The sequence below is a fragment of the Pistacia vera genome, unplaced genomic scaffold, assembly GCF_008641045.1.
Source record: "Pistacia vera cultivar Batoury unplaced genomic scaffold, PisVer_v2 Contig57, whole genome shotgun sequence".
NCBI lineage: Eukaryota > Viridiplantae > Streptophyta > Magnoliopsida > Sapindales > Anacardiaceae > Pistacia > Pistacia vera.
The window spans coordinates 737885-764279 of NW_022196412.1; the positions used below are offsets into that span (position 1 = coordinate 737885).

The following is a 26395-nucleotide window of genomic DNA, read 5'->3' on the forward strand; positions in this document are numbered from 1 at the left end:
GAGAGCAGCAGAGGAACTGTGCAAAAACGTGAGGGACTGCCGGACTGAGGGTTTGCAAATTGTAACAGCAGAGTAAGGTTTTACTTTTCCAAATTTTATTAAAAAATTGAAGGTGGGCGGTGGGCCAAGTCTTTTAGTATTAAAATGGAGAGTGGATCAAGACTTTTTTTGTCCTAAATTTGAAAGTGGACCACATTTTTTTCAAATAAAATAGAATAACATATTTAATTTTTTTTTTTTTTTTATAAATTGAGGGGCCACCCCTAACGCACTTCTGGATCCGCGCGTCCACATATGGTGCTGTTCCAGAGCCTGGTTGTGTTGTAATTGCCCGTGTAAGTTTACCAGTTATATATATATTATCATTTATACTTAAAAAGGATTATGTGGGACCCACCAAGATTGGAAAGGCCCACAATGCCAATTTTTCGTCCGTGACATGATCCACATGGGTATTGTTTGATATTTGTCTGATTGTTGAAAAAAGGAAAAAGTCAAAATAAAATATTAAAATTTTACTTTGCTAAAGTATTGTAAATTATTAACTGGAAACACATAATATCAAACTAGCTTATCTTCTGTTATATATAAGAGTTTTTTTGTTTTGTTTTGTTTTTGTGCCTTATGAAGTGATCTCCTCATAGTCAAAACTTTTTTACCATCAGTATCGGGTAAAGGCATAAATCTTGTTGATTATTTTACCATCATCGATCAATCCCAAGTAAGAATGTCTAATCACCTTCAATTAGTGGCCAACAGCTCCACTAAGCGCCAAGCGGGACCACAAAAAATAAAAGAAAAACACGAAAATAATAAATAATTGTTGAAGAGGGTTCGAGTGTTCTATTGTTGACGTTGTTTTATGTGAAAATAATTTCGGTATATTTATTTAGAATAGTATTTTTTTAAATATTATTATTAAGTAAAGTTATGTGATTATCAGATATAGAATTTAAAAATTAAAAATAATTAAATAATTTAAGATAAGATTTTAAAAATAGAGAAACAAATATATATTTTTTATTTAAAATATAAATAAAATAAAAAAACAAATATATATTTTAGTTATTTAAAATAGTATTTTTAAAATATTATTATTAGATAAAGTTTAACCATCATTACGACACAAGATTTGAAAATTAAAAATAATTGAATACTCACAACTCACAATCACCCTTGTACTGTAAATCAAATCTAAGTATTAGGTCTTGTCACAACTCTAACTCATACTATGGCGACGGGGACATTGCATAATATCAACACACAACGACCTTCTATTAGTGGCCGACAGCTTCAGAGTTAAATAATTGTTGGGTCAAATGAGTAATACTATACATACATCATTTTCATACAATATTTTTCATACAACATTATGTGGTAAGATATGATTGGCTAATTTAAAATTAAAATTAAACTTTCACCCAATCACATTTTACCACATAATATTATATGAAAAATATTGTATAGAAATGATGTATGTGTAATGTTATTCGGATCAAATTGGGCTACTCCAATTACCTACCATTGCACGTGCAATCAGTTCCAAGACTGATAAAATGAGAGAGTCAGAAAGAGATCCAATGGATAGCTGGATGATGTTTCTGTTGTATAAATAATTATATAAATCAGAAATTATCTATACTTATAATATTGTATAAAGTCGTAAACCGCCTAAAGATACTTCAATATCTTGTTGATTATTTTACCATCTTCAGTCAATCCCAAGTAGATATGTCTAATCATAAGCTAAACTTTTTTCTTCTATTTAAAAATGTCGACATGACTTCAAGCTAATGAATCCAATAAATTAGTTGATATCAACATCAACTACCTACAATTTGAGGGCCACTTTGAAAAGTAATGATGACATGACAAAACTAAAAACAACGTACTTCAATTAATCAATAGTTCAACGCAGGAGATTTAGTGGCCCAGAGCTTCACTAAGACTCTAAGTTCCATTGTTTCCATAAATGATAAAACAATGGAAAAGGATTCGAATTTCCATCGTTTACACGTTGTTTTATTCATAATTCATAAGTCATCTGAAGTCTGACCGGATTTCCATTAAACATGTTTTGGTTGCGTCTAGAAGAAGCTGCTCTTCCCAGTCCATTGGCTCATTGTATCTTACTATCTTAGGGCCTTGCTAAAATGGCTGGGAAAGGCCCCGGCCCAGGCTGTCCCGGGCCTGGGCCCAATTTGGGTTACGGATCAGTCTATGGGCCCGGAAAATCTCATTTAGCCCTCTTATTTTTTTATTTAACCCATTTTTTTTTTAATATTTTTAGGGGTTAAATAAAAAAATATGTAAGGGGGTTTAGTAATTTTTTAGGGGTTGATTTATATGTTTTTTAATTAATTAGTAAATAAATATAAATAAGTGGTTTTAATTTAAAGAGATAATTTAATTTTAGCATAAATATAATGTTCGCAATGTGCAAATTTAATTTAAACTTATTCAAACAAACAATTAAATAATTTTTTTATTAAATTATTAATTTACATTGCTCAAATCTGAGTTTTTTAAGAGGTCGAGTAGTTTGAGATCTTCAGGCTGGTATTGTAATCTTTTATTTGCATGAGTCTAATCTCGTAAACACGCAATTGGACACGATTGTTGACATCGACGATTTGGTGTAGCTTTCCATTCTTAATGTCATGGTGACTAAACTTGATAGTTACGAAAGGAGAGAGTATATATAGATTTATTGATTAATATCCTTATGGTGGTGAGCAATAACATGCATATTCATGGTGCTTTGGTTGTTGGAGGATTGGATCATTATGATTTAAGCTTTGTCTTTTGTAGATTAATTATGACCCATGTGAATATGTGATGCTTTTGGGCTTTCCTCACATTTTTAGGCCACGGTTTGTCCCTTTTAACCATTGAGTAATGCTACAGTCACCGGGAGCAGTGCATCGAATAACGTGACCCAATCCTGACCGTCGATTAATATTAAGTTATAATTAATCTACGGTCAGGATTGTGTCACGTCATTTGGTGCACAACTCTCGGTGTCTCTATTATTTTCCTTAACCATTTTGACCATTTTTTTTTTTTTTTTAATCTTTAAATATTCTATTGAGCAAAAGTAAATTTTATAATTCAATAATATATCACATGGAGGATCAAAGAGTAACATTAAGAAGCATTAGTAAAACTAAAAATGCCAAATTTCATTTCTCGAGTTTGAGTCCCGACAGTTGCTAATAGAGGTGACCATTGGAGCTCGTATACAACCGATAGTTTCAAGGTCACAAGGGATTAGCTGAAGTGAACGTAAACTGACCTAAACACCCCCGATCATTAAAAAAAAAAAAAAAAAAAAAACGTAGGATATAATTTGCAACTCAAAATCGAGCTAACTACGTAGCATTCAAAAGGAGACTTTTGGGCTTCAATGGCCACTGGACCCGACCCGGTAATTCTACCTTCCTCTCTTTCCCATTTTTCTGCCCATTTCAATCTCTGCTCTCTCATCATCACCGCCGTTTAGTGAGCTATTATTTTTTACTTTAATATAATTTTCCAAAAAATAATATATTTCATTAATTAATACATAGGTGTCGAGTCTCCCTTAAATGTTTTTGTTAAGACATCAATATAAGAGAATAGTGTCGAACGTTTTTTAAAGGGAAATCTGTTTCTCATTGGTCAATCTTTAAAATATTGTTATAGGAGTTGTCACTTTAATTTTACTTTAAAATACATGTTTTTATTACTTGTTTTTCAAAAACATTAATATTTACAACTAATTTATTAGAAATGTTCATGTCCTGTGAATCATGCATAGAGCCATAGATCACTCTGTAAGCAAACTGATAATAAAAGAAAGGAGAAGCGAGAGCAGTAATGGAGGTTTCAATGAAGCTTTTGTATATTGCTTACTGTATGTATTGAAAAAGGAAAGGAGGTCGTAGCCTTTATACAAGGGTGCTCTGTAACAAACTAACAGAAAGCATAACAAATTCCTATAATTACAGATGTATAAAGAATTAAAGAATAAACTCCTTAAACGACAAAATAAGGTAAAACAGAAAAGAAAAATGGCAAGAAGTTTACTACCCTTTTTCATCTAACACCCCCCCGCAAGATGGAGAATAGAGATTAACTATTCCCATCTTGGAAAGATGTGATTGCATGAGGTATGAGGGCAAAGCTTTGGTAAGTAAATCAGCCAATTGGGTCTGAGAAGTGACATGAGCAGTGATGATGCTTCCATCTTGAATTTTATCTCGAATTAAGTGGCAATCAAGCTCAATGTGTTTGGTTCTCTCGTGGAAGACCGGATTGGCAGCAATGTGTAATGCAGCTTGATTGTCACAAAAAAGGAATGCTGACTGTGGATGAGGAAGACCAAGATCTTGCAATAAATAGCGCAGCCATGTTAATTCCGAACATGTGGTGGCCATGGATCTGTACTCAGATTCAGCTGAAGACCGAGAGACTACACCTTGTTTCTTGGACTTCTAAGAGACAAGTGAAAGGCCTAAAAAAATGCAATAGCCGGTGGTAGATCTGCGGGAGTCGGGACATGAGGCCCAATCACTGCCACAATAGGCCTTAAGCTGAATTTGAGAGGATGAGGAGAGGAGAATGCCTTGACCAGGAGAGGATTTAAGATATCTCAAAAGTTTATACACAGCAGCCAAATGAGTGGACATAGGTTTGTCCATGAACTGACTGAACAACTGGACAGCAAAGCTGATGTCTGGCTTAGTTATTGTGAGGTACAATAGTCGGCCAATAAGTCTCTTATAAATGCTGGGATCAGAAATGGGTGTTCCATCCTCTTTGCTAAGCTTGAAGTTTTGTTCCAAAGGTAGTTTTAAAGGTGTACAACCAAACATACACGAATCTGAAAGGATATCTAAGGCATACTTTCTCTGACATAAGTGTATTCCTTTGGATGACCGTGCAATTTCTAAGCCCAAAAAATACCTTAGACAACCCAAGTCCCTTATCTTGAACAGATTATTGAGAAAAGTTCTAAGAGAAGAGATTGAATAATTAGAGTTGCTAGCAACAAGGATATCATCAACATAAACTAAGAGGGCAATGTAAGAGTCTCCTTCTTGTTTGGTAAACAAGCTATAGTCTGATTTGGATTGATGAAATCCAAAAGAAATAAGAGCAGAGGTCAGCTTAGAATGCCACTGTCTGGAGGCTTACTTAAGGCCATATAAACTCTTAATAAGTTTGCACACTTGGTGAGGTTTTCCTTTGGTATATCCAGGGGGTAGTTTCATGTAAATCTCCTCTGTTAAATCACCATTTAAAAAAGCATTGTGTACATCAAAATGGTGTAAAAACCAGCCCTTGATGGCTGCCACACTGAGTAAAAATCTGACAGTGACCAACTTAGCTACAGGTGAGAAGGTATCAACATAATCTACGCCTTCTACTTGAGTGTAGCCTTTAGCTACCAACCTAGCTTTCAATCTTTCCAAAGTTCCATCAGAATTAAACTTAACCTTGTAAACATACTTACAATCAATTGCTCTTTTACCTGCTGGTAGGTCAGTGAGTATCCAAGTATGATTAGCTTCCAAAGCTGCAATTTCAGCTTCCATAGCACGACACCAGGCAGGATCCTTAACGGCTTGTTTGTAAGAATGAGGCTCGGTATACAAGGAAATTGAAGTGGTGAATGCTTGAAAATCATGAGTAAATTTATGATAAGATAAACAATGAGATAAAGGAAAGGGTTTACCTATTGAAATAGGAACCTGCTTGGAAGTCGATTGGTCATAAGGGTGCTGCATGACATGATGACAGTGGTAGTCTTTGAGGTATTGAGGGGCTGTTCTAGTGCGGGAGGATCTTCTAAGGGTAGGTTGGGGAGTAATGTTGGTGTGGGTGGAAGAAGGAGAGGTAGGTGGTAGGTTGCTGTTATTGGATAAGGGTGCAGGGATTTGTATGGGGTTGAGTTATATAGGTGTATGGAGAGGTGTAAGGGCAGAAGGGTGCTGTGTAAAAGAGTTATGTGTGGAGTTAGGAAGAGGAGATGGAGGTGAAGAGAAGAAATTAAAATCAGGAGGTGGAGTTGAATGTGGATGAATAGAAAAAGAAGAAGATGGAGAAAAAGGAAAGGAAGAGGAGTTAGAAGTGATGTTGTGAAAAGGGAACACAAATTCATGAAAAATAGTGTCTCGTGAAATGAAAATGGTGTTGTTTTGAAGGTCTAAAAGTTTATATCCTTTAACTCCAAAAGGATAGCCAATAAACACACAAACACAGCCTTTAGGTTGAAATTTGGTTCGACCTTGTGAAATAATAGCAACAAAACAAAGAGATCCGAAGATCCTCATATGAGCATAAGTGGGTTTTTGGTTAAAAAGAAGTTCATATGGAGTTTTGTTGTTCAAAAGGGGTGTGGGAAGTCTATTTATGATGTAAGTTGCTGTGAGGGCAGCATGGTTCCAGTATTTATGGGGCAGACCACATTGAAGCATGAGAGCTCTAGTGACATTCAACAAATGTTGGTGTTTCCTCTCAACAATGCCATTTTGTTGAGGGGTTTCCACACAACTTCGTTGGTGAATAATACTCTTTTTATTAAAAAAATCTGTCATTTGAAATTCAACACCATTGTCACTTCTTAAGATTTTAAGTTTCATGTTGAATTGTGTTTCAATTAAATGGTAGAAGGACTCAATGCACTTGCGGGTTTCAGCTTTGGTTTTAAGTAAATAAAGCCATGTAGAACGGAAAAAATCATCCACAATAGTCAAGAAATATTTGGAACCATCATGAACAATAGTTGGGGAAGGTCCCCAAATATCACAATGGATGGTTTCAAATATTGTAGAAGAGGAATGCACACTGTCAGGAAAAGGTAACTTGTGAAACTTAGCCAAAGGACACAAAGTGCAAGGCATTTCATTAATAGAAGATGTGTTTACAGAGAGATCATGGATTAAGTGAAGCCTATTCTTAGATAAATGACCTAGGCGATAATGCCATAGGTTATATGGTGTAGAACTCTGTGTAATAGAAGCAGAGTGTGTGAAATTGGTGTGTGGTTTGTCTTTGTAAATGGAAAGAAAATTGGTAAGAGCAGTGGAGATCACGGCTGAGCAATTGAAATGGTAGAGCCCATGTAGCAAGTCACCCTTCCCAATCGTTGTCCAAGATTGTAGGTCCTGAATGAAACAGCAGGAAGAAAAAAAAAGGAAACAACAATTGTCAGATTTTGTGAATTTTGGTATAGAGATTAAATTGAAACCAAAAGAAGGAACACATAGAACGTCTCTGAGAATAACAGTGCTAGTTAAATGGATAGTACCAATGTGAGTCACAGAGGCTGAACTTCCATTGGGAAGCTTAACCAAATATGAAACTGTAGATGTAATTGATGAAAACAGAGAGGTGCTACAGACCATGTGATCTGTAGCACCAGTATCAATGATCAAATAGTGTTTGGTGAAGCCAAATTGGCGTGTGTGTGTGTTGAAAAACAATGGAATATACCAGACATGTTGGAGTGAGAAACTGGATGAGGGGAGGAACTGGAACGCAGGACAGTAGCCGAGATAGGATCCTAAGGCTGGAGTAGAGCTAGTAGCTGCTGATATTGGAGCTTGGTTAAGCTCATCTTGTCCTCACCAACACCATCAAATTCAGAAACAATTGAAAGATTAGCATGAGAACTCGGTGGTTTGTTGTAGAACTTATGACCTAGTGGATACCCATTCAATTTATAGCATCGTTCAACAACATGACCAGTCATCTGGCAATGAGAACAACGAGGAGGTTCAGCATTGCCAAGTTTGAAGCAATTATCCATACTGTGACCAGAAATTTTGCAGTGGGTGCAATAGGGGCGGTCCTTTTTGAGGTTGGTAGGATTTTTAGAGTGATAAGGTTTCTTGACAGCAAGAGCTAGTGTTTCTGAAGGTTGGGGATGGGAGGTAATTTGGTGGTGGCGCTCTTGCTGCTGTACAAGGGAAAACACCTTAGAAACAGGGGGAAGAGGGTCTAAAAGCATGATCTGGTCACGAATGGGTGAGTAAGAGTCATTTAATCCCATCAAAAATTGAAGGACACAGTCCCGTTGGGATCAGTCCGAAAGGATTGTCATATTGCCACAGGTACAATGGGGAAGAGGATCATAAATTGAAAGTTCATCCCAGAGAGTCTTGAGATTGCCATAATAGACAATGACAGAATCATGTTCCTGGGAAAGAGAAGACAAAGCTTTCTTCAATTGAAAAATTCGGGGCCCGTTTTGGTGAGAGAGTCGCTCATGAAGATCCAGCCAAATATCATTTGCATCGTCGACGAAGGCAACACTTGATTTGAGAGAGGGAGTGATGGAATTTTGAATCCATGACACTACCATATCATTACAACGATGCCAAAGATCAAGTAAAGGGTCATCGGGAAGACTGGGTTTGGTTAGGGTTCCGTCGATGAAGCCGAGCTTGTTCTTAGCTCGTAGGGCACGCTTCATCGTACGCGACCAAGTTGGGTAATTTTCAGTGGTAAGCAAATCACCAACGAGAGTGATTGAAGGACTATCACTGTGATCTAATCGGTATGGGTTTGTGGGATCAGCAAGATTGAGATATCGAGAGAGTGGGTTTGTGTGAAGGTTTAAATGGGTTGGAGAATCGGGTGGTGTATGCGAGTTAGGGTCGTCCATCGTTGCTCTCACTGCTCTGATACCATGTAAGCAAACTGATAATAAAAGAAAGGAGAAGCGAGAGCAATAATGAAGGTTTCAATGAAGCTTTTGTATATTGCTTACTGTATGTATTGAAAAAGGAAAGGAGGCCGTGGCCTTTATACAATGGTGCTCTGTAACGAACTAACAGAAAGCATAACAAATTCCTATAATTACAGCTGTATAAAGAATTAAATAATAAACTCCTTAAACGACAAAATAAGGTAAAACAGAAAAGTAAAATGGCAAGAAGTTTACTACCCTTTTTCATCTAACACACTCTTCTATACTTTTTAATACTTTATTGTGAAAATTCTAAATTATCAATCCATGGGTAACCCAGTGATAAAGGCAAACTAAAGGGTTGTGCATGACTTCAATTCACAATTTAATTCTTTATTATTTGCAAAGATAATACATTTGTTTATGATTTACTTAGGACGTAGTGAATAGGAAAAATAAAATAAAATTGAAATTACAGTTCAATGTATATAATTTATTTTACTACAATAACTAATAATAATGCATATTTAAACTTCATTTATGACAAGAACACTTTTTTTTTTTTTAATTTGCTTCACATTTGATAACTATTATACACTACTTAATAACCCAAAGTGACCTTTTATTTTGAAGCGGACCAAAATTATGATATTTGAAATAATTGGCATCAAGATGTGTTTGGTTAGGGGTAAAATTACTGAGATAAAGTTATCTTATATTATTTAATTACCACGCTTGGTTATCAAGTAATATAAGATTTTGGTAATCTTCCAAAACCAATAATAATTATTATTAGTAATATAGGTAGTAATCTGATTACCTCTATTTTCTCAGATATTTTAAGATTATTTAGTAATTTTAATTTTGTTACAATTTTAACATTTATTAATAAAATTTTAAGACAGTACTACCCTTGTTATCTAAAAAATTTACAAGAAATTTATGGACAATTTTAACCTCATATCCACCCTTGTACTTCAACCAAACTACCCAAGTCCACAACCACCCCCAGCCACCCAAGGCTGCCATCGACTGTCGGCCACCACTACCTGTAGTCACTAGAACGGTGCACGACGGGTCGGATCCAGCTGGCCATGCGCTAGTAAGGTCATTTTCGGTCATGGATCACGAATCCATGGCCGGAAACAACCAGATTTGGTTGTTCCACGGCCATGGATCAGATCCATGGCCGGAAATGGCTTTGCCCCATTCTAGCAACTTTCAACGACGGTCGACGGTAGTGGCTAGCTACCGGCAGTGGCTTGGGGTGATTTTGTTACAAATTAAAGTTTTATATGATTGAGGTGTTTTAGCAAAATTTCGAATATAGAATGTTAAAAGAAATGATTCAAAAAATAATATTATATTAATATTTTAAAAGGAGGATAATTTAGTAATATATATAATATACCCATCTATTTATCCTCATAACCAAACCAATAATGTTACGGACACCGGGACCGTGCACCTAATTCTTACACCAAATTACATGTCATGTGACTCAGACTAGTCACGTATCTTGTTAACAAATATTTTGTGTGTGAACGGTCGTTCATCAACTATAGACTGTTTGTTCACTGTTATTGGATGAGAGTCTATTATATGTGGACGTCTGTCCATGCGAAATGAACGATGAACTCCTGTCCATATTATATGGATGGGGGTCCACATATAATAGACGTATGTCCATACTTTAAAAAAAATAAAATTATATATAAAATGCAGGGACGCTTGTTCATCAGTTATGGACGACCGTCCCTGAATTTTGGACCCTCGTCCACATATAATGGACACCCATCCATACTTCAAAAAAATAAAATTGTATATAAAATTAAAGGACGCATGTTCATCAGTTATGGACGACCGTCCCTAAATTTTTTACGGGCGTCCACATATAATGGACACCCGTCCATACTGTAAAGTTTTAAAAAAAATTAAAAAAAATTTATGGACTCCCGTCCATTATTCAGTGGACGAGTGTCCCTCACAGCTTAAATCGAACAAACGGGTTCTTGAGGTACTCTGTTTTAATCAATTTTGCTTGCTTTTGAATATATTTGTGCGGAAACTTATAAAGCAATGAACATGTTTGTTTAAATGTTTGACTGAATTCTTTTAGGTGCAATCAAATGTTTGACTAAATTCTCCAGGATGTACGTTATTTGGATGATTTATTTTCAAAAACTGTCATAAATTTAATGAAATTTTAATAATGGACGCCCATCCAGGGATAATGGACACCCGTCCAGGAATAATGGATGGGCGTACATAATTTTTTTTAAACTTTACAGTATGGACAGATGTCCATTATATGTGAACATGGTCTAAAATTCAGGGACGGTCGTCCATAACTGATGAACAGGTGTCCCTGCATTTTATATACAATTTTATTTTTTTAAAGTATAGACGGGCGTCCATTATATGTGGACCCCCGTCCACATATAATGGACTCTTGTCTAATGGACTCCTGTCTAATAACAGTGAATGATTGTCCATAGTTGATGAACAACCGTTCGCTTGCAAAATATTTGTTAATGAGATACGTGATTGGTCTAAGTCATATGACACTTAATTCAGTGTAAGAATTCAGTGAACAATCCTAGTGTCCGTAGCATTATTGTAACCAAATATATTAACATAACACAAACATATCCACCAATTTATCTTAACCTAACCAAACACATTTTCTCAAATATTACTAGCGATGTTAAGGAAATCGATTTTTCTAAAGTAATTAACTGAAACAACAGGGATGAAAAAGAATTATCTCATTAATTAATTTTTAATTTGATGAGTGAAGTATTCGGTAATGAAACACTCTGCTCTCTTATTCCCGTTTCTGCGCTAAACACAAAGCAAAATCTAGAAACAGAAAACAGAAAACAGAAGCAGAAGAAACGAGTAGAGAGAAGATGGGGCAAGAAGAGATGGTAACACCAGGAGAGGTATTGGGTAAAGCTACAGAAGTCAAGGCAGGAAAGGGAACCTACGTCGCCAAACACAACGGCTTCGTCTACGCTTCCCTCACTGGTCTTCTCCGTACTGTATCCCCTCCTCCTGAATCTCCAGACCAGGCAACCAAACTTAACTGTGTTTCTGCGTTCACTGTCTTGTTAATTAGTCTGTTTTTATGCTTTGGGATTTTTATTTTTTAGGGTTTTAGGAGTTGGGCTGCTTATAAGATTTTGAAAACTGAATAAAAAAATAAAAATTATTTTACTTTTAATTACGTTTTTTTTTTTTTCTTTTTTTTTTTTTTTGGGTGGGAGAATGTAATTTAAGATGTGGGTTTTAGGGGTTTAAGTGATTGGTTACTGGGAAAATGTAGGAAAGTGAAAAATGAACGGGGAAGTTTGAGTATTTTACATTAGTGACGGAAAGGAAAAATTAAATGAGTGATTTTATATGTGGGATTAAGGGGTGTGTGCTTCTTCGCAATGGCTAGTCGAGTTTAGGGTTTTAAAGTTTTTAGTTGTTTGGTTGGTAAAGAAAACATATGAATTTTATAATGTTTAAATTTTGCTTCTTGAAAAAACCTAATAACTGGAGATAGGGACTTATAGTCATGCGTATGTATTGAAAACTTGGCGAAATATAAGAAGTTTGTTTGTGAGTGCTGGATGTGAGCAGTTGAGCTTCCATTTTCATAAAGTATTCCTTCATTTCCCCCTTTCTATAAAAAGATCAAAATAAAGCATTAGCATTTGGAAAAGTGGTAATTTTACCATTCATTTCTAATTAAAATCAGTTCTAATTGATCTCGGAAGAAATTCTTTAATTTAATGGATAATGGTGGTTGCTCTGAGTAGTTGTTTTGTTGATCCCCCATTTAAGCGTCTATAATAGCTTTCAGTGGAAAGCTTATCTTATGTTATATGTTAATTCGTTTTTTTTTGCCCTTATGAACTGATCTCCACATAATCATTTATAGCGACCAACAGTGGAAGTTACAGGTCACAAAGCCCATGGTGCTGTTCCAGAGCCTGGTTCAGTCGTAATTGCCCGTGTAAGTTTACCAGTTATACTTATATATAAACTTTGTATCCAAATCATTTCTATTTTGCAGGTCATTGCTTCAAAATAGTATTTCTGAAATTCATATGTTTATTTGGTGTGCCTCTCTTATTCATATTTGTAATTGGCTCTCTTAGATCCCTTGTTCAGGGTGTAATCTCAGTTGTGCTGTTGTATCAATGTTTCATGCTCGTTTGAGTTGGACCTTGTTTAATCTTCTAAAAAAAAGTTAGAGATTTGGATTCAGTATGATTTTAAGGTTGTGAAGTTGCTTCTTTGGTGTTTGTGTGTACATTGAAAAATATCTTTACTCTTCAAGCCTTTCATATTTAAAATCATGCTCTAAATGGTCTTTGTGGTTATGTGATTTTAATTTTTTTTAATCTTTTTGAAAATTGTGTGTCTCATAATTACAATCACTCTTCTATTGTTGATAAACCTCATCTGTTTCTTTTTATACGGTATTTTAAGATTTATGAAGATGAAGTCTCATTTTGTTCCCATTATTATGATAGATTACTAAAGTGATGGCCAGGATGGCTTCGGCTGATATCATGTGTGTTGGCCCCAAGTCTGTGAGAGAGAAATTTACTGGCACAATCAGGTTTGTTATAATGTAATTCATTTTTCATGAGAATAGGGATATATCTATTTTGTATGTATCAAGTTAGTAATTTGCACAATGACATTGAATTATAGTCGTAATTAGTGTAGAACCAGTATCAGGTTCCATGTCGATTTCCTGCAGAGCTTATATTCTTGCCTCACTTATACCTTCAAAAACATATTCAGAAGCTCAAATGCTTGATAGATTTTTATCATTTAGTCTAAATTCTGCTTAAAACTCAAATGCTTTTCATCTTAACAGGCAGCAAGATGTTAGAGCAACTGAGATTGACAAAGTAGATATGCATTTGTCATTTCGTCCTGGTGACATTGTCAGAGCTCTGGTTGTATCCTCTATGATTTTTGCACTCTTTTATTTTCTTCTTTCCTTTAAGGTTTGGCTGGTAGAGTGGTGTTTCTGATACTGATATGCCTAAATAATATATGATAGTTCAAGATACTAATCACGATTGAAGTGGATGAATTGAATAACCCACTGTTGTAACATTGTATGTATGCTATTAATCATGAAATAGTGATTCTTGTAAAACTGTCACAAAATAATGTTATGGGAATGGAATATCGTCATTTTCATTGGGATATTGAAGGACAATGGCTGGATATGTAAGCGTTGAGATAGTTTTAAAACAGTTTGCTTTTGTTTCTAAATTTTACATTATTGCATTATTTGGTTATCTTTTTAATGTCACATTTTGTATAACAGTGGCTTGACAGTAGATCTGTTAGTTCTCTGAAAAATAAATAAATAAATGAAGATAAAAGAAGTCCTTAACGCAATCCCTTTGATAAGCTGTCCCTTGGAGATGCACGGGCTTATTTCCTTTCTACTGCAAAAAACGAACTTGGTGTTGTTTCAGCGGAGAGTGCGGCAGGTATGTTTCTCATGTTTCAGAACTTGATTTAAACTCTTTGTGGCACCTCTTGCTAGATTTATATGTGGCAAATGCTGTTATTTGCAATGTATAAGTATGTTTAAGGTTTTCTGATTGATATTTACATGTTCCTTTCTTAGAATTAATTTATTATAAGAGTATATTTCACCATTTGCCTCATACAATTATTGTTCACTTTAGTCGTTATTTGTGTTTTTTATGTGAAGGAGGTTTAGAAACTGACTTTATAAACTAAAGTTTTGTTCTAACTTTTTGAAGCAGGGAAAGTTAAAAAAATAACAGTACATAAAAATTTTAATATTGAAATTGAATATGAATATGTATGATGCATCAACTTACCATGATGTTATGGTGGTTTGTTATAGGTGGAACAATGGTTCCGATAAGTTGGATGGAGATGCAATGCCCATTGACAGGACAAATCGAGCAAAGAAAGGTTGCTAAGAATGAGAGTTGACCGATAAAAAATGATTAAAGCTAAAAGTAATCTTAAATGTGCTTCATAAATTTTTTATAGAGTACACTTAGGAATTCATTGTCAGAAAATTTCTAGGTATTTTGTTGCTTTTGAGGTTTATTGTGCTGTTCAAAACCATTGTATATCAGGGTTTATGCATTTTTTTTTTTTTTTTTTTTTTCTCTTTGGGCAATTTCCCCCTCCTTTGGATAGTTCCCCATTAACTTTGCCGAACAATGTTGTGTTGTAGATTAATCAACCAATTAGATCACCGGTGGTTAATTTTTTGACCGATAGATAAGTAACTTGTGTTTCGATAGAAAGGAGATAAGAACTGTTATCCATTATGTAACGATTTAAATGTGTTCATTCTATTTATTTCCATTTTATAGTTATATTTACTTATACTCTAATTCCAAACTCCAAATTGAGACTTTGGAATTAATTCTTGGTTGAGTAAACATCGGCTCAAAAACGAAATCGAAGGTTTGCCGCTTAGAACAAAAGGGATAATGACATGAATCTGCAGTTGAAATTGAAGAATTCTCTTTGATGGTGGTGTTGTGTTGTTCGAGCTTCCTGTTTACAAAAGCTATACACATGGTACTCAATGTTTATATTACCAAACAACTCCTGAACTTTAGATTCATAATCCTCAACATGCAACCAATGTACTATAAAACCCCTTGGGCTTAAGATGTTTCAGTACCATAGATCTCAAAGTAAATTTTTATACTGCATTTCCCTAAAAACAAAAACAAGGATAAATGTTTGTTTACAGTTGATGTATATTTAAATCGTGAGCAAAAAATTGTAATTTTTAAAAGAAATGGATATATTGGCTTGAGTTGTTTTAGGGCAAATAACTCAATCTTACAAATTTTTTTCATGACTTGGATGTGACAGTTCATAAAAGGTTTTGTCTATTCAATAATGGGTTTTATCTAAATAAAGTTTGTAAGATTGGGTTGTGAGTCAATCTTTAATGACATTTTTAATTTACTAATCTTATAAAAGCATACCGACTTTTAGTTATGTTTTAGAGTAAACATTTTTTTGCCACCCAAGGTTTGCCTTACTGACACTTTTCCACCTATAGCTAATATTTCATTACTAACTAAAGTCGATTCTGGCAACAGAATTTTTTCTATCACTACTATTTGAATTTTCGGTCTCCTTTGTACAAAACTTCTCTTACTCCGACACTGGATTTCTCATCGATTGTCAATCATTGCAGAGCTATAGATTTTTATTCTTAACTGATTTTCGGTTGATTCTAACAGTTAATATTTAATCAATCACTATCATTCGATTCATTAGCTTCCACTCTACAAAACCCCTCCTACCGTGACTCTTGGTAGCTCCCACTCTACAAAAATCCTCCTACCGTGACTTTTGGTAACTCGTTGAATGTTAACTGAGGAAGTGAAATGTATTTTGGATATTAATAGAAGAGTAATGCTACAGTTACTGACGGATGTACACCGAATGACGTGATAAAATCCTGACCATTGATTTATTATCAGTTAATATTAATCAACGGTTAGGATTTTGTCATGTCATTCAGTGCATAAATTCAGTATAAACTTGTTGGTAACTCAATTATTTTCCTTAATAGAATATAAATATTAGGTGGGAAAACAGTATTTTAAAACTTTTTAGTGAAAAATGTCATGGGGTGGGAAAAAGTCGTTTACGCTATTAGAGATGGCAATGGGCCCGAGATTTTTGGGTACCCGGCCCGGCCCGGCCCGAAAAGGCTGGGCTTTACCCGTAGGTGACGGGCTTGGTCTTGGGCCTGGGCTTGATTTCAAGGCCCGACCACGGGTACGGGCCGAGTATGGGTATATCTTCAGGCCCGGCCCGGCCCGCAAATTGTACTGTCTATTTTACTAATTTACCCTTATACTATATGTTTAATTACAGTATTATCCTAAGTATATATATCTAATTTTCCCAAACCCTAACCTCTAACCTCTTTCTCATCCCATTCCCTAACTCTCCCCACGCCCCACCTGCTGCCCTTCCTACATATCTCTCTCTCGGTCTCTCCATTTGCGATTCAGCCAATTCTGCAATCTGCCGCGGTGCCGCCTGCTTAGATAAAAACTCCTCCGTGCTACCTTCCAGCATCACCTCCGAAGAGTCCTCCGAAAAACTCTAAACCCAGGTTGGTTCTCAGTCTTCTCTTCCATTTACTAGCTTCAATACTACAAAACAAACATGGGTTTCAAGCATAAATACTTGATAATGGCTATTTTTTAATGATTTATTTTTCATTTTTTTGGCTTCAGCTCACTGTTAAGGCCTGCTTGTTTCTTGAAGTTCTTAGTGCTAGAATTGTTATTTGTTTGAAATTTTGCAAAACAAAGTTGTGAACGAAGTTTAATGAAGTGGGTGATAACTTGGTTGTTAGATGTTATTTATTGTTTGAATCATTGTTTNACTGTATTCGGTTTAGGGTTCAAGAAATTGATTTAGGGTGCAAATTTGCAGGTGTTCGATCGGAAAAAATCGCGTCTCCCTTTCGTTCAAGAAATCGCTTTTTGAACTAATGAATTTCGATTAAGCGAGGTGAATAGTTAGTGGGGCTTGTTTTGCAAAATTTCAAAATTTAAAAACTTTCATTATTTCTGATTCGGCCCACATATGTTTTAATCTTTTCATTTTAACCCATTTTACGTGTTTAATTAATCCTAACTATGCCATGTCATCTTCTCTAAATTAAAAAAAAATGATGAACAATTTTAAGACCATTTTCTTAAATCGAAACTTGAGATGATCGGACAGCTAAATTTTCTTGACTTCGCGGTTATTACTGTGAAAAGAAAAGAAAAGGGACGTCCTCCTATACGAGGAAAAATAAAAGAAAAGGGAAGTCCTCCTTTGCGAGGAACCTTCCGGTTGAAGCCCACCTTATCTGAAAATCAATGTTGTGTTGTGCGTATCTTATCCTTAAATCTGGGCTATGGGGGTCCCAATACACTAAAAAATCTTAACTTTAACTTCCAAATTTAGTTATGGATGCCCATCTTTACTTCACTCACTGGCTAATGGCTTCATCTTCTTCTTGTTCTTCTCTTCTTCTCCTTCAATCCTTCACTTCATCTTCTCCTTCTCCAACCCTTCTTTTCCACCAAACTCCCCACTCTATCTCTTCTCTGAAAATCTCCAGAAAACCCTTTCTCTCAAATTCAAAGCTTCTCACTGTCTCTTTTGCTCTCACTGAAACCGAATCCGACTCCCCCAACTCCCTCCCACCTTCCCCCCAATCTCTCCTTCAAGATCTCGCTGTAAGCATCATTATAACATTCTTACATCTTTTATTATCCACCTCACTTTATTGGAACTCCTTTTTGAGAATTTTGACCTTTTTTTTTTGGGTGGTGGTGCAGGATTGTTTTGATCTTCCATCTGATTATTTTGCACAGCTACCAAATGATCTTCGGATAGATGTAAGTCTATTTTGTTTTGTGTTTAAGAACCGTGTTATGTTATATCTATAGTTGGTTTGCCATATTTTGATTTATAGCATATGAAATATGAATTGACAAGTTTTGGTGTTTTTTATTTATCTATTTATTTATTGTTCTGCTGTAGCTAAACGATGCTGCTTTTGATCTTTCAAACGGGCCAGTTATCAATGAGGTGAACTTTTTTTTTTCCCCTTTGTATTTTGATTGATTGTTGAACTGGGATTTTGTAGCAAAGTGAATTAAATAGTGATTTTTTCTTTTCTGGTCATGAACCATTTAATATTTAAGAATTTATGCAAACACAAGATATGTAATTATAAAAAAGAAGAATACTGATGCTGTATATTTATTGAATCATGGTCAGAATTCTTAGTACTAGGCTAGGAATATGGGTAGAGCCAGTTATAACTTTAATTGGCCTTCATGTTTAGTACTTATATTCTCAGTGTTCTGAACCAACGTCAGTTTTTTATTCCTCGTTACAGCTAGAAAGGAAGCTTTATCCTGAACTTTAAAGCACTTATATGTCAATGTTCTAGTTCGGTATAGGTTTTTAGTCTACTGGATCTTTCAATTAAAGGTAATCCCTTCAACAACTTTTTTCAACTAATAAATATATGACACTGAAGATTTATATACTAAGTGGCATACTTTCCGAATTTTGGTACTTAGTACGTTTCAAAATTAAAATATTTTAGTATCTGTACTAGTAGACTAGATGAACCCCCTTTGATACATTTTTAGTCTTTATTGTGCTTTCATTCATTTGTGCAAAGTATCATACTTATGTTAGTCATCAGTTGTTTGGCATTTAAATCTAATTCCAGGTCTTTTCAGCATCAGTTATAAGCTTTATTGTATGGTTGGAATAAACTATTAATGCCAAAATTATTTCCTCAAATTTCCATTTTCAGTGTGGTGAAGAGCTGGGAGAAACACTTTTAAATATCGCTCGAGCCTGGGAACTCGCTGACACGTCAACTTCCTGTGCTTTAGCAAATAAACTCCCTGCATTAGAGAGCTCCTTAACTGACAATGCAAAATCAGGCAAGAGCAAGAGCATCTGCAGTTGATGCTTTAGATAAATTCTAAAGTGTTTTTCTGAAGCTTGTTTCCATCTATTTGCTGGTTTAGCATTTGGCAAGCGCTTGATATCTGCTGGAAGGAGGTTCCAATCAATGGGACAGTATGGTCAAGGTGAACTACAAAAGGTATCTTGCATAACCTGCAGTTTCTGTGGTTGCTCTCATTATTACTGTTGTTATTATTATTATTATTATTATTATTATTATTATTAATAATATTTATACATAATTTTCTCTTACAAGTTTGTGGAACAAATTGCAGTGTGAAGACTAAAAAAATAAAGAACGAATGTACAATTTTTCATTTTTAACTTTTAATTGGGGTCATTAGTCATCACTGGCATGCCACTCCTAGAATTTTCTCCTCTAATTCTGTAATGGTCTAGAACAACTACCTTAGCCCGAGAAAGTATAATATATGTTTTGAATATTCAAAAATCCAAATTGATCCTTTTTACAGATTGCAAAGACGATGATTGCAACTGGAAAGCTTCTCTCCGCAAGTTCAATGTCAACAGCTGATGAGCAACCAAAGAAGGAAACTAGAATGTTCAAGGTTGGTGAAAACTCTGAACTTCTTAGGCTGTTACCTCAAGCAGATACATGAAACACTAATACATATGACATTTCCTACTGTAGTTTGGAGAACTTCAGGTTGAAGTAACACCAGAAAAAGCTAACATTGGTGCAGCGCTTGCATTTTTTTTTGGGTAAATATCAAACTTCAGCTGTTAGTTTTCTTTCTGAATTCATTTATCACAAAAAAGCAGTAAAGAGTGTTCTATAATATAAGTATGATGAAAAATTGCAATGTAGGATTCTTTCATGGCAGCTAGGTCAAGGCATCCAGAGCATTCCTGAGAGCTCATTGCAGTATGCAAATGACAATGCTTTGCTGCTGGCAAAGGTTCTTCAAAACAATGTTCTATTTCATGTGTAACCTTGTGTCTCATCTTAATCTATGAGGCACTATTATTCACTATCTTGAAAACTTTTGGATGCAGTCTCTGAGGGGAGCTCTACTTGCAATGTGCTATTCGTCCACTGTCTTGTCAGCTTTCACTACTGTTGGGCTTTTCTTATATGCGAGACAACTTGCGTCAAAGGAAAAGTGACAATTTTTGGTGTTATCTTGCCTGAGTTTTGCTGTAAATCTGAGATACTCTTCCATATACACAAGTTAATTCTATTATTTCACTAGCAATGCTGGGTGGATTTGGAATCAATGTCACAGTCTGATGGCTGAAGCATTAATTAATTCGTGTTCTATCTCATTTCTCATGGAAACATATTTAGATACCTTGTTCCGGTTGTAAGACATTTCTATACAGCAATAAACCTCAGTTGTAACATGCCAAGAATCTGAGTTAAGTTACACTTTCTGCTGGTGGGTGTCATCTTTATTCCTTGAGAATATAAAATGGGGAAGGCAGACAACTGAGCCTTCAAAACTTTGGTGATATTGATATTGCATCAGTTTGTATTCTGATCATTAGATGCTTGTGCATTTTAATACTGACAAATAGAGTATCAAAGGAGATAAAGCTAAGGGCAGAATTAATAAGCATCTTGATACAAGTACATTTCAAGGAGTCTTCATACCCCAAGTCGGCTTCTTCTAAGACCAGCTTTCCAGATTCTTCTTTTAGCTTGAGCTTGTCTTAGACTTTTAAGGATGCCTCCTTTGTACATCTTGTTCGCACCTTATGTTTTTACAGTCATGAACTTAGAACACCAATGGCTGCTGGTATGGGCTGCTGGACATCTTCATTGCTGATCTAAGCGTCACAAGTGGTGAGCACTTGGCAACACTGTCCCAGATTAGAAAACGCTTTGTGGCTTTTGTTAGGCTTCTTTGGATCCTTGCAAGGTGAATTTCTGGAACTGGCTCCCTCTGTTTACCAGCTGTATTATATATAATGTTTTTTCACCTACTATATGCCAAAACACTTGACTGTTAAGTTACAGAATGTTTTGATTCAGTTAATGAGAAAGATTAGTCTACTGCCTTCTGCCTTTCACCTGATTATAAGAGCAATATACTGCTAAGAGTCCCAGTTGATCAGCTTTTTGCTTGCTCTAAACTTCAAATGTTTATTGAAGTTCACTAGAAAATTGGTTACTGCCATTCTTTAAACTCTTGAGCATTGAAAGTTATAAAGTCATAGTGTTATTTTGTCAAAGCTATTACGTTCAATAATCATTACCCTATTATTTACTTCAATATTGTGCAGGTTGAAACTGGGAAAGCGATGTGGCAAGACGTTTGGAAGGCTGGTTTTAAAAGATGCTGATATAGGCTATAAAGGACTTGAAATGTACTCCATCAAATGACTATTAATTTGGCTCTCAGTTTCATCCCATTTGATTCTCCTTTTATGAGTATTAGAATTTCATCCCCTATGATACTCCTATGAGTATTAGAATGCACAAACATTCAGTGAGAATACATATTGATACAATACCAATATAATCAAAGTTTTGAAAGCTCATTTGTTTTTCTTCACTGTTATACATACTCTTGGAATAAGATATTATGCTTAGAAATACNCTTGTTTCCATCTATTTGCTGGTTTAGCATTTGGCAAGCGCTTGATATCTGCTGGAAGGAGGTTCCAATCAATGGGACAGTATGGTCAAGGTGAACTACAAAAGGTATCTTGCATAACCTGCAGTTTCTGTGGTTGCTCTCATTATTACTGTTGTTATTATTATTATTATTATTATTATTATTATTATTAATAATATTTATACATAATTTTCTCTTACAAGTTTGTGGAACAAATTGCAGTGTGAAGACTAAAAAAATAAAGAACGAATGTACAATTTTTCATTTTTAACTTTTAATTGGGGTCATTAGTCATCACTGGCATGCCACTCCTAGAATTTTCTCCTCTAATTCTGTAATGGTCTAGAACAACTACCTTAGCCCGAGAAAGTATAATATATGTTTTGAATATTCAAAAATCCAAATTGATCCTTTTTACAGATTGCAAAGACGATGATTGCAACTGGAAAGCTTCTCTCCGCAAGTTCAATGTCAACAGCTGATGAGCAACCAAAGAAGGAAACTAGAATGTTCAAGGTTGGTGAAAACTCTGAACTTCTTAGGCTGTTACCTCAAGCAGATACATGAAACACTAATACATATGACATTTCCTACTGTAGTTTGGAGAACTTCAGGTTGAAGTAACACCAGAAAAAGCTAACATTGGTGCAGCGCTTGCATTTTTTTTTGGGTAAATATCAAACTTCAGCTGTTAGTTTTCTTTCTGAATTCATTTATCACAAAAAAGCAGTAAAGAGTGTTCTATAATATAAGTATGATGAAAAATTGCAATGTAGGATTCTTTCATGGCAGCTAGGTCAAGGCATCCAGAGCATTCCTGAGAGCTCATTGCAGTATGCAAATGACAATGCTTTGTTACTGGCAAAGGTTCTTCAAAACAATGTTCTATTTCATGTGTGACCTTGTGTCTCATCTTAATCTATGAGGCATTATTATTCACCATCTTGAAAACTTTTGGATGCAGTCTCTGAGGGTAGCTCTACTTGCAATGTGCTATTCATCCACTGTCTTGTCAGCTTTCACTACTGTTGGGCTTTTCTTATATGCGAGACAACTTGCGTCAAAGGAAAAGTGACAATTTTTGGTGTTATCTTGCCTGAGTTTTGCTGTAAATCTGAGATACTCTTCCATATACACAAGTTAATTCTATTATTTCACTAGCAATGCTGGGTGGATTTGGAATCAATGTCACAGTCTGATGGCTGAAGCATTAATTAATTCGTGTTCTATCTCATTTCTCATGGAAACATATTTAGATACCTTGTTCCGGTTGTAAGACATTTCTATACAGCAATAAACCTCAGTTGTAACATGCCAAGAATCTGAGTTAAGTTACACTTTCTGCTGGTGGGTGTCATCTTTATTCCTTGAGAATATAAAATGGGGAAGGCAGACAACTGAGCCTTCAAAACTTTGGTGATATTGATATTGCATCAGTTTGTATTCTGATCATTAGATGCTTGTGCATTTTAATACTGACAAATAGAGTATCAAAGGAGATAAAGCTAAGGGCAGAATTAATAAGCATCTTGATACAAGTACATTTCAAGGAGTCTTCATACCCCAAGTCGGCTTCTTCTAAGACCAGCTTTCCAGATTCTTCTTTTAGCTTGAGCTTGTCTTAGACTTTTAAGGATGCCTCCTTTGTACATCTTGTTCGCACCTTATGTTTTTACAGTCATGAACTTAGAACACCAATGGCTGCTGGTATGGGCTGCTGGACATCTTCATTGCTGATCTAAGCGTCACAAGTGGTGAGCACTTGGCAACACTGTCCCAGATTAGAAAACGCTTTGTGGCTTTTGTTAGGCTTCTTTGGATCCTTGCAAGGTGAATTTCTGGAACTGGCTCCCTCTGTTTACCAGCTGTATTATATATAATGTTTTTTCACCTACTATATGCCAAAACACTTGACTGTTAAGTTACAGAATGTTTTGATTCAGTTAATGAGAAAGATTAGTCTACTGCCTTCTGCCTTTCACCTGATTATAAGAGCAATATACTGCTAAGAGTCCCAGTTGATCAGCTTTTTGCTTGCTCTAAACTTCAAATGTTTATTGAAGTTCACTAGAAAATTGGTTACTGCCATTCTTTAAACTCTTGAGCATTGAAAGTTATAAAGTCATAGTGTTATTTTGTCAAAGCTATTACGTTCAATAATCATTACCCTATTATTTACTTCAATATTGTGCAGGTTGAAACTGGGAAAGCGATGTGGCAAGACGTTTGGAAGGCTGGTTTTAAAAGATGCTGATATAGGCTATAAAGGACTTGAAATGTACTCCATCAAATGACTATTAATTTGGCTCTCAGTTTCATCCCATTTGATTCTCCTTTTATGAGTATTAGAATTTCATCCCCTATGATACTCCTATGAGTATTAGAATGCACAAACATTCAGTGAGAATACATATTGATACAATACCAATATAATCAAAGTTTTGAAAGCTCATTTGTTTTTCTTCACTGTTATACATACTCTTGGAATAAGATATTATGCTTAGAAATACTCTGTTGGTACTACACCCTGAAGAATGTAGATGGCAGTTGCATTGTTAAAAAACAAAACCATGACATTTTTGGAAATACCGTATTGGCATTGGTAGCCAGCCAGCCAGCCACCAAGAAACTGGTGGACACAGTACTACTGATCACTTCTTCACATAAGAGAAAAAAAATTCAGGCATGCCATAAAGATACGATTGTAGTGCAGGTTATATGATACTTTTCCTAAGTTATATGATAAATTTCTGTGATGTTCTGATTTTTTTTTTTTGTTGGAAAAATAGATGTTTGTCTTATGTGCAGGTTGATGTTAGTTGACCAACTGTGATGACAAAGTAGTGAAAACTGCAGCTGACTTGGTTTTGCATCAATGTTTTGGACTTGGTGAATCTTTGCCATATAAAATTAAGATTCCTTCAACTGGAGGTGAGGGATTATTATGTATGACATTGATTCAACACTGCTCTTAGAATTTGATGTGGCATAACTATGAAATTTTAGGTAATAGCTTTTGTTTATTATCTGTGGACTCCTCCCTTTTTGCTGTTGTAATTATCTTAACTAAACACGCTGTGCAGTGGCTTGCCCGTTCATGAATTCTTTATCATTTATATCAGATTCTTCAGCTTATGAAAAGGTCATTCTAGTGAGGGAATAGGCCAAAGATGCTTTATTTTATTCTTCTAATTAGCATAATTATGATTAAGACTTTGCTTAATTAATTAAGTTTATGGTTGTCATTTCGATATTGTATACGTAATTCTTCTGTGAAAAAATATATTTTTTTCTGTCGGAAGTGACCAGAACCAATTTGAGAGATCATGTTCTTAGCTTGTGTATGGCTTTTGGACTTAATTAATCACCATAGCTTGAATCTTTCATTTTCAGTATCATATATTTAATATATGCTTCTCATCAGCATCAGACAGAAAAATTGGTTGCTTGTGGTTCATGCTAAGGGTGACTTTCGAGCCCCGTAATTGCTTTGTAAGCCTGAGTTTGAAAGTAGAGCCTCCATTGAACCCTGCAATCTTTGGAAAACAGGAAACAGTATCCTTTGACCATGTAAGTGTCCATAAGGGAACTCGAATCTCAAACCTTCTGGAAGTAAACCACAGGCATGATCATTCGGTTAAATCTTTATGCTGTTTTGAATGATGAAAATGAACTTTAGGATACACTTCGACTGCCAATTTTTTTATGATTGACATAATTTCAATACAAAATTATGCTAATTGCAACATGTTCAAAGTTCTAACCTGCTGTGCATGGGCAGACCTGAGATAACCATTTTTTTTTTTTTTTTTTTTTTGGTTTTTTAGTATTTTATTTCCCTTCAGAGTAGTTAATAGTTGGAAGCAAGAATGCTAGTTTCTTTCATCTTTGGGGACAGTGACATTGTAATTGACCTTGTATAATCTAATATAAAACAATCAGATCTGAATTTCTGGAAGCACATTTTGATGGTTTGATTGGCTGTTTATTATACCAATGAAAATAAGCTAACAAACGTATCTTACAAATTTTCTTTTATAAAATTAAAGAGGCAACTGATGGTTTATGATGAATTCATCAAACAGAAAAATTCAGAAACCAGTTATTAACTCTCACGTTGGATTTATGAGATCTGTTTGTCATTATTGTATTACCCTTCTTATACTGGGAAAAAGTTGAGAGGCTTTAAAACTCAGAAAAACTGCTACTGAAGAAAAATTAAATTTTATTATCATCATTTCTTACGTTATCAATGGCCCAGAGGCAGCATGAACGATTCGCAGCCTCGCAGATTAAACAATCAAAACCCCAGTTAAAAAATCATTAAACTAATTATAATTCTTAAACAAACATCATTAAAATATGATAAACCCCAATTGGGAGTTGTGTCAATGGATCTGTGATATTCAGATTCCCAATCCCGCTTGCCATTTTTATAATGTGGTGGAAGTGATTATGATAGGTAAGAGATGATTTCTGGGTGAATTAATTTAGATTATACAGCAGTTAATGTACTTCTCAATTGTGAGATTCTCTGTATCTTGAACTGCAATTTGTCATTTGAAATTAATAATTTAGGTTCTTGTTAGTTACTTTC

The 26395-nt window shown here is 35.1% G+C and overlaps 3 protein-coding genes across 5 annotated transcripts; all 3 read left to right on the forward strand.

Moving 5' to 3' along the window:
- The first annotated feature begins 11538 nt into the window (after positions 1-11538).
- On the forward strand, positions 11539-14964 carry LOC116108828 (exosome complex component CSL4-like). The gene is made up of 6 exons (XM_031395062.1): positions 11539-11751; positions 12609-12683; positions 13207-13295; positions 13560-13644; positions 14109-14190; positions 14577-14964. The coding sequence occupies exons 1-6, from the start codon at positions 11590-11592 to the stop codon at positions 14666-14668; spliced, it is 585 nt and encodes a 194-aa protein (XP_031250922.1). The 5' UTR covers positions 11539-11589; the 3' UTR covers positions 14669-14964.
- Positions 14965-17678: 2714 nt separating this feature from the next.
- Positions 17679-21741, forward strand: LOC116108827. 2 transcript variants are annotated; one of them, XM_031395060.1, is made up of 10 exons: positions 17679-17961; positions 18064-18123; positions 18269-18316; positions 19059-19191; positions 19279-19355; positions 19690-19785; positions 19869-19939; positions 20023-20136; positions 20234-21099; positions 21464-21741. In XM_031395060.1, exons 1-8 carry the CDS (start codon positions 17689-17691, stop codon positions 20063-20065), a joined length of 801 nt encoding a protein of 266 aa, XP_031250920.1. In that variant the 5' UTR covers positions 17679-17688; the 3' UTR covers positions 20066-20136; positions 20234-21099; positions 21464-21741. The 2 variants fall into 2 exon arrangements, with proteins under 2 accessions (XP_031250920.1, XP_031250919.1); XM_031395059.1 differs by having other exon boundaries at positions 17681-17961; positions 20046-20136.
- LOC116108829 lies at positions 19185-25726 on the forward strand. 2 transcript variants are annotated; one of them, XM_031395063.1, is made up of 7 exons: positions 19185-19272; positions 21802-21884; positions 22219-22314; positions 22398-22468; positions 22575-22665; positions 22763-23628; positions 23993-24270. In XM_031395063.1, exons 2-6 carry the CDS (start codon positions 21852-21854, stop codon positions 22871-22873), a joined length of 402 nt encoding a protein of 133 aa, XP_031250923.1. In that variant the 5' UTR covers positions 19185-19272; positions 21802-21851; the 3' UTR covers positions 22874-23628; positions 23993-24270. The 2 variants fall into 2 exon arrangements, 1 of the variants encoding a protein (XP_031250923.1); XR_004124685.1 differs by lacking the exon at positions 19185-19272 and adding an exon at positions 24607-25726 and having other exon boundaries at positions 21796-21884; positions 23993-24511.
- Positions 25727-26395: the final 669 nt, after the last annotated feature.

What these genes read in the sequence shown, in the direction of transcription:
- LOC116108828 (XM_031395062.1), top strand. Translation starts at nt 11,590, where the DNA reads ATGGGGCAAGAAGAGATGGTAACACCAGGAGAGGTATTGGGTAAAGCT. An exon ending in AAATTTACTGGCACAATCAG is followed by an intron (nt 13,296 to 13,559) that starts GTTTGTTATAAT and finishes TCATCTTAACAG; the next exon opens with GCAGCAAGATGTTAGAGCAA. An exon ending in ACATTGTCAGAGCTCTGGTT is followed by an intron (nt 13,645 to 14,108) that starts GTATCCTCTATG and finishes CCCTTTGATAAG; the next exon opens with CTGTCCCTTGGAGATGCACG.
- LOC116108827 (XM_031395059.1), top strand. Translation starts at nt 17,689, where the DNA reads ATGGATGCCCATCTTTACTTCACTCACTGGCTAATGGCTTCATCTTCT. An exon ending in CTCTCCTTCAAGATCTCGCT is followed by an intron (nt 17,962 to 18,063) that starts GTAAGCATCATT and finishes GTGGTGGTGCAG; the next exon opens with GATTGTTTTGATCTTCCATC. An exon ending in ACGGGCCAGTTATCAATGAG is followed by an intron (nt 18,317 to 19,058) that starts GTGAACTTTTTT and finishes TTCCATTTTCAG; the next exon opens with TGTGGTGAAGAGCTGGGAGA.
- LOC116108829 (XM_031395063.1), top strand. Translation starts at nt 21,852, where the DNA reads ATGGGACAGTATGGTCAAGGTGAACTACAAAAG. An exon ending in GTCAAGGTGAACTACAAAAG is followed by an intron (nt 21,885 to 22,218) that starts GTATCTTGCATA and finishes TCCTTTTTACAG; the next exon opens with ATTGCAAAGACGATGATTGC. An exon ending in ATGCTTTGTTACTGGCAAAG is followed by an intron (nt 22,666 to 22,762) that starts GTTCTTCAAAAC and finishes TTTTGGATGCAG; the next exon opens with TCTCTGAGGGTAGCTCTACT.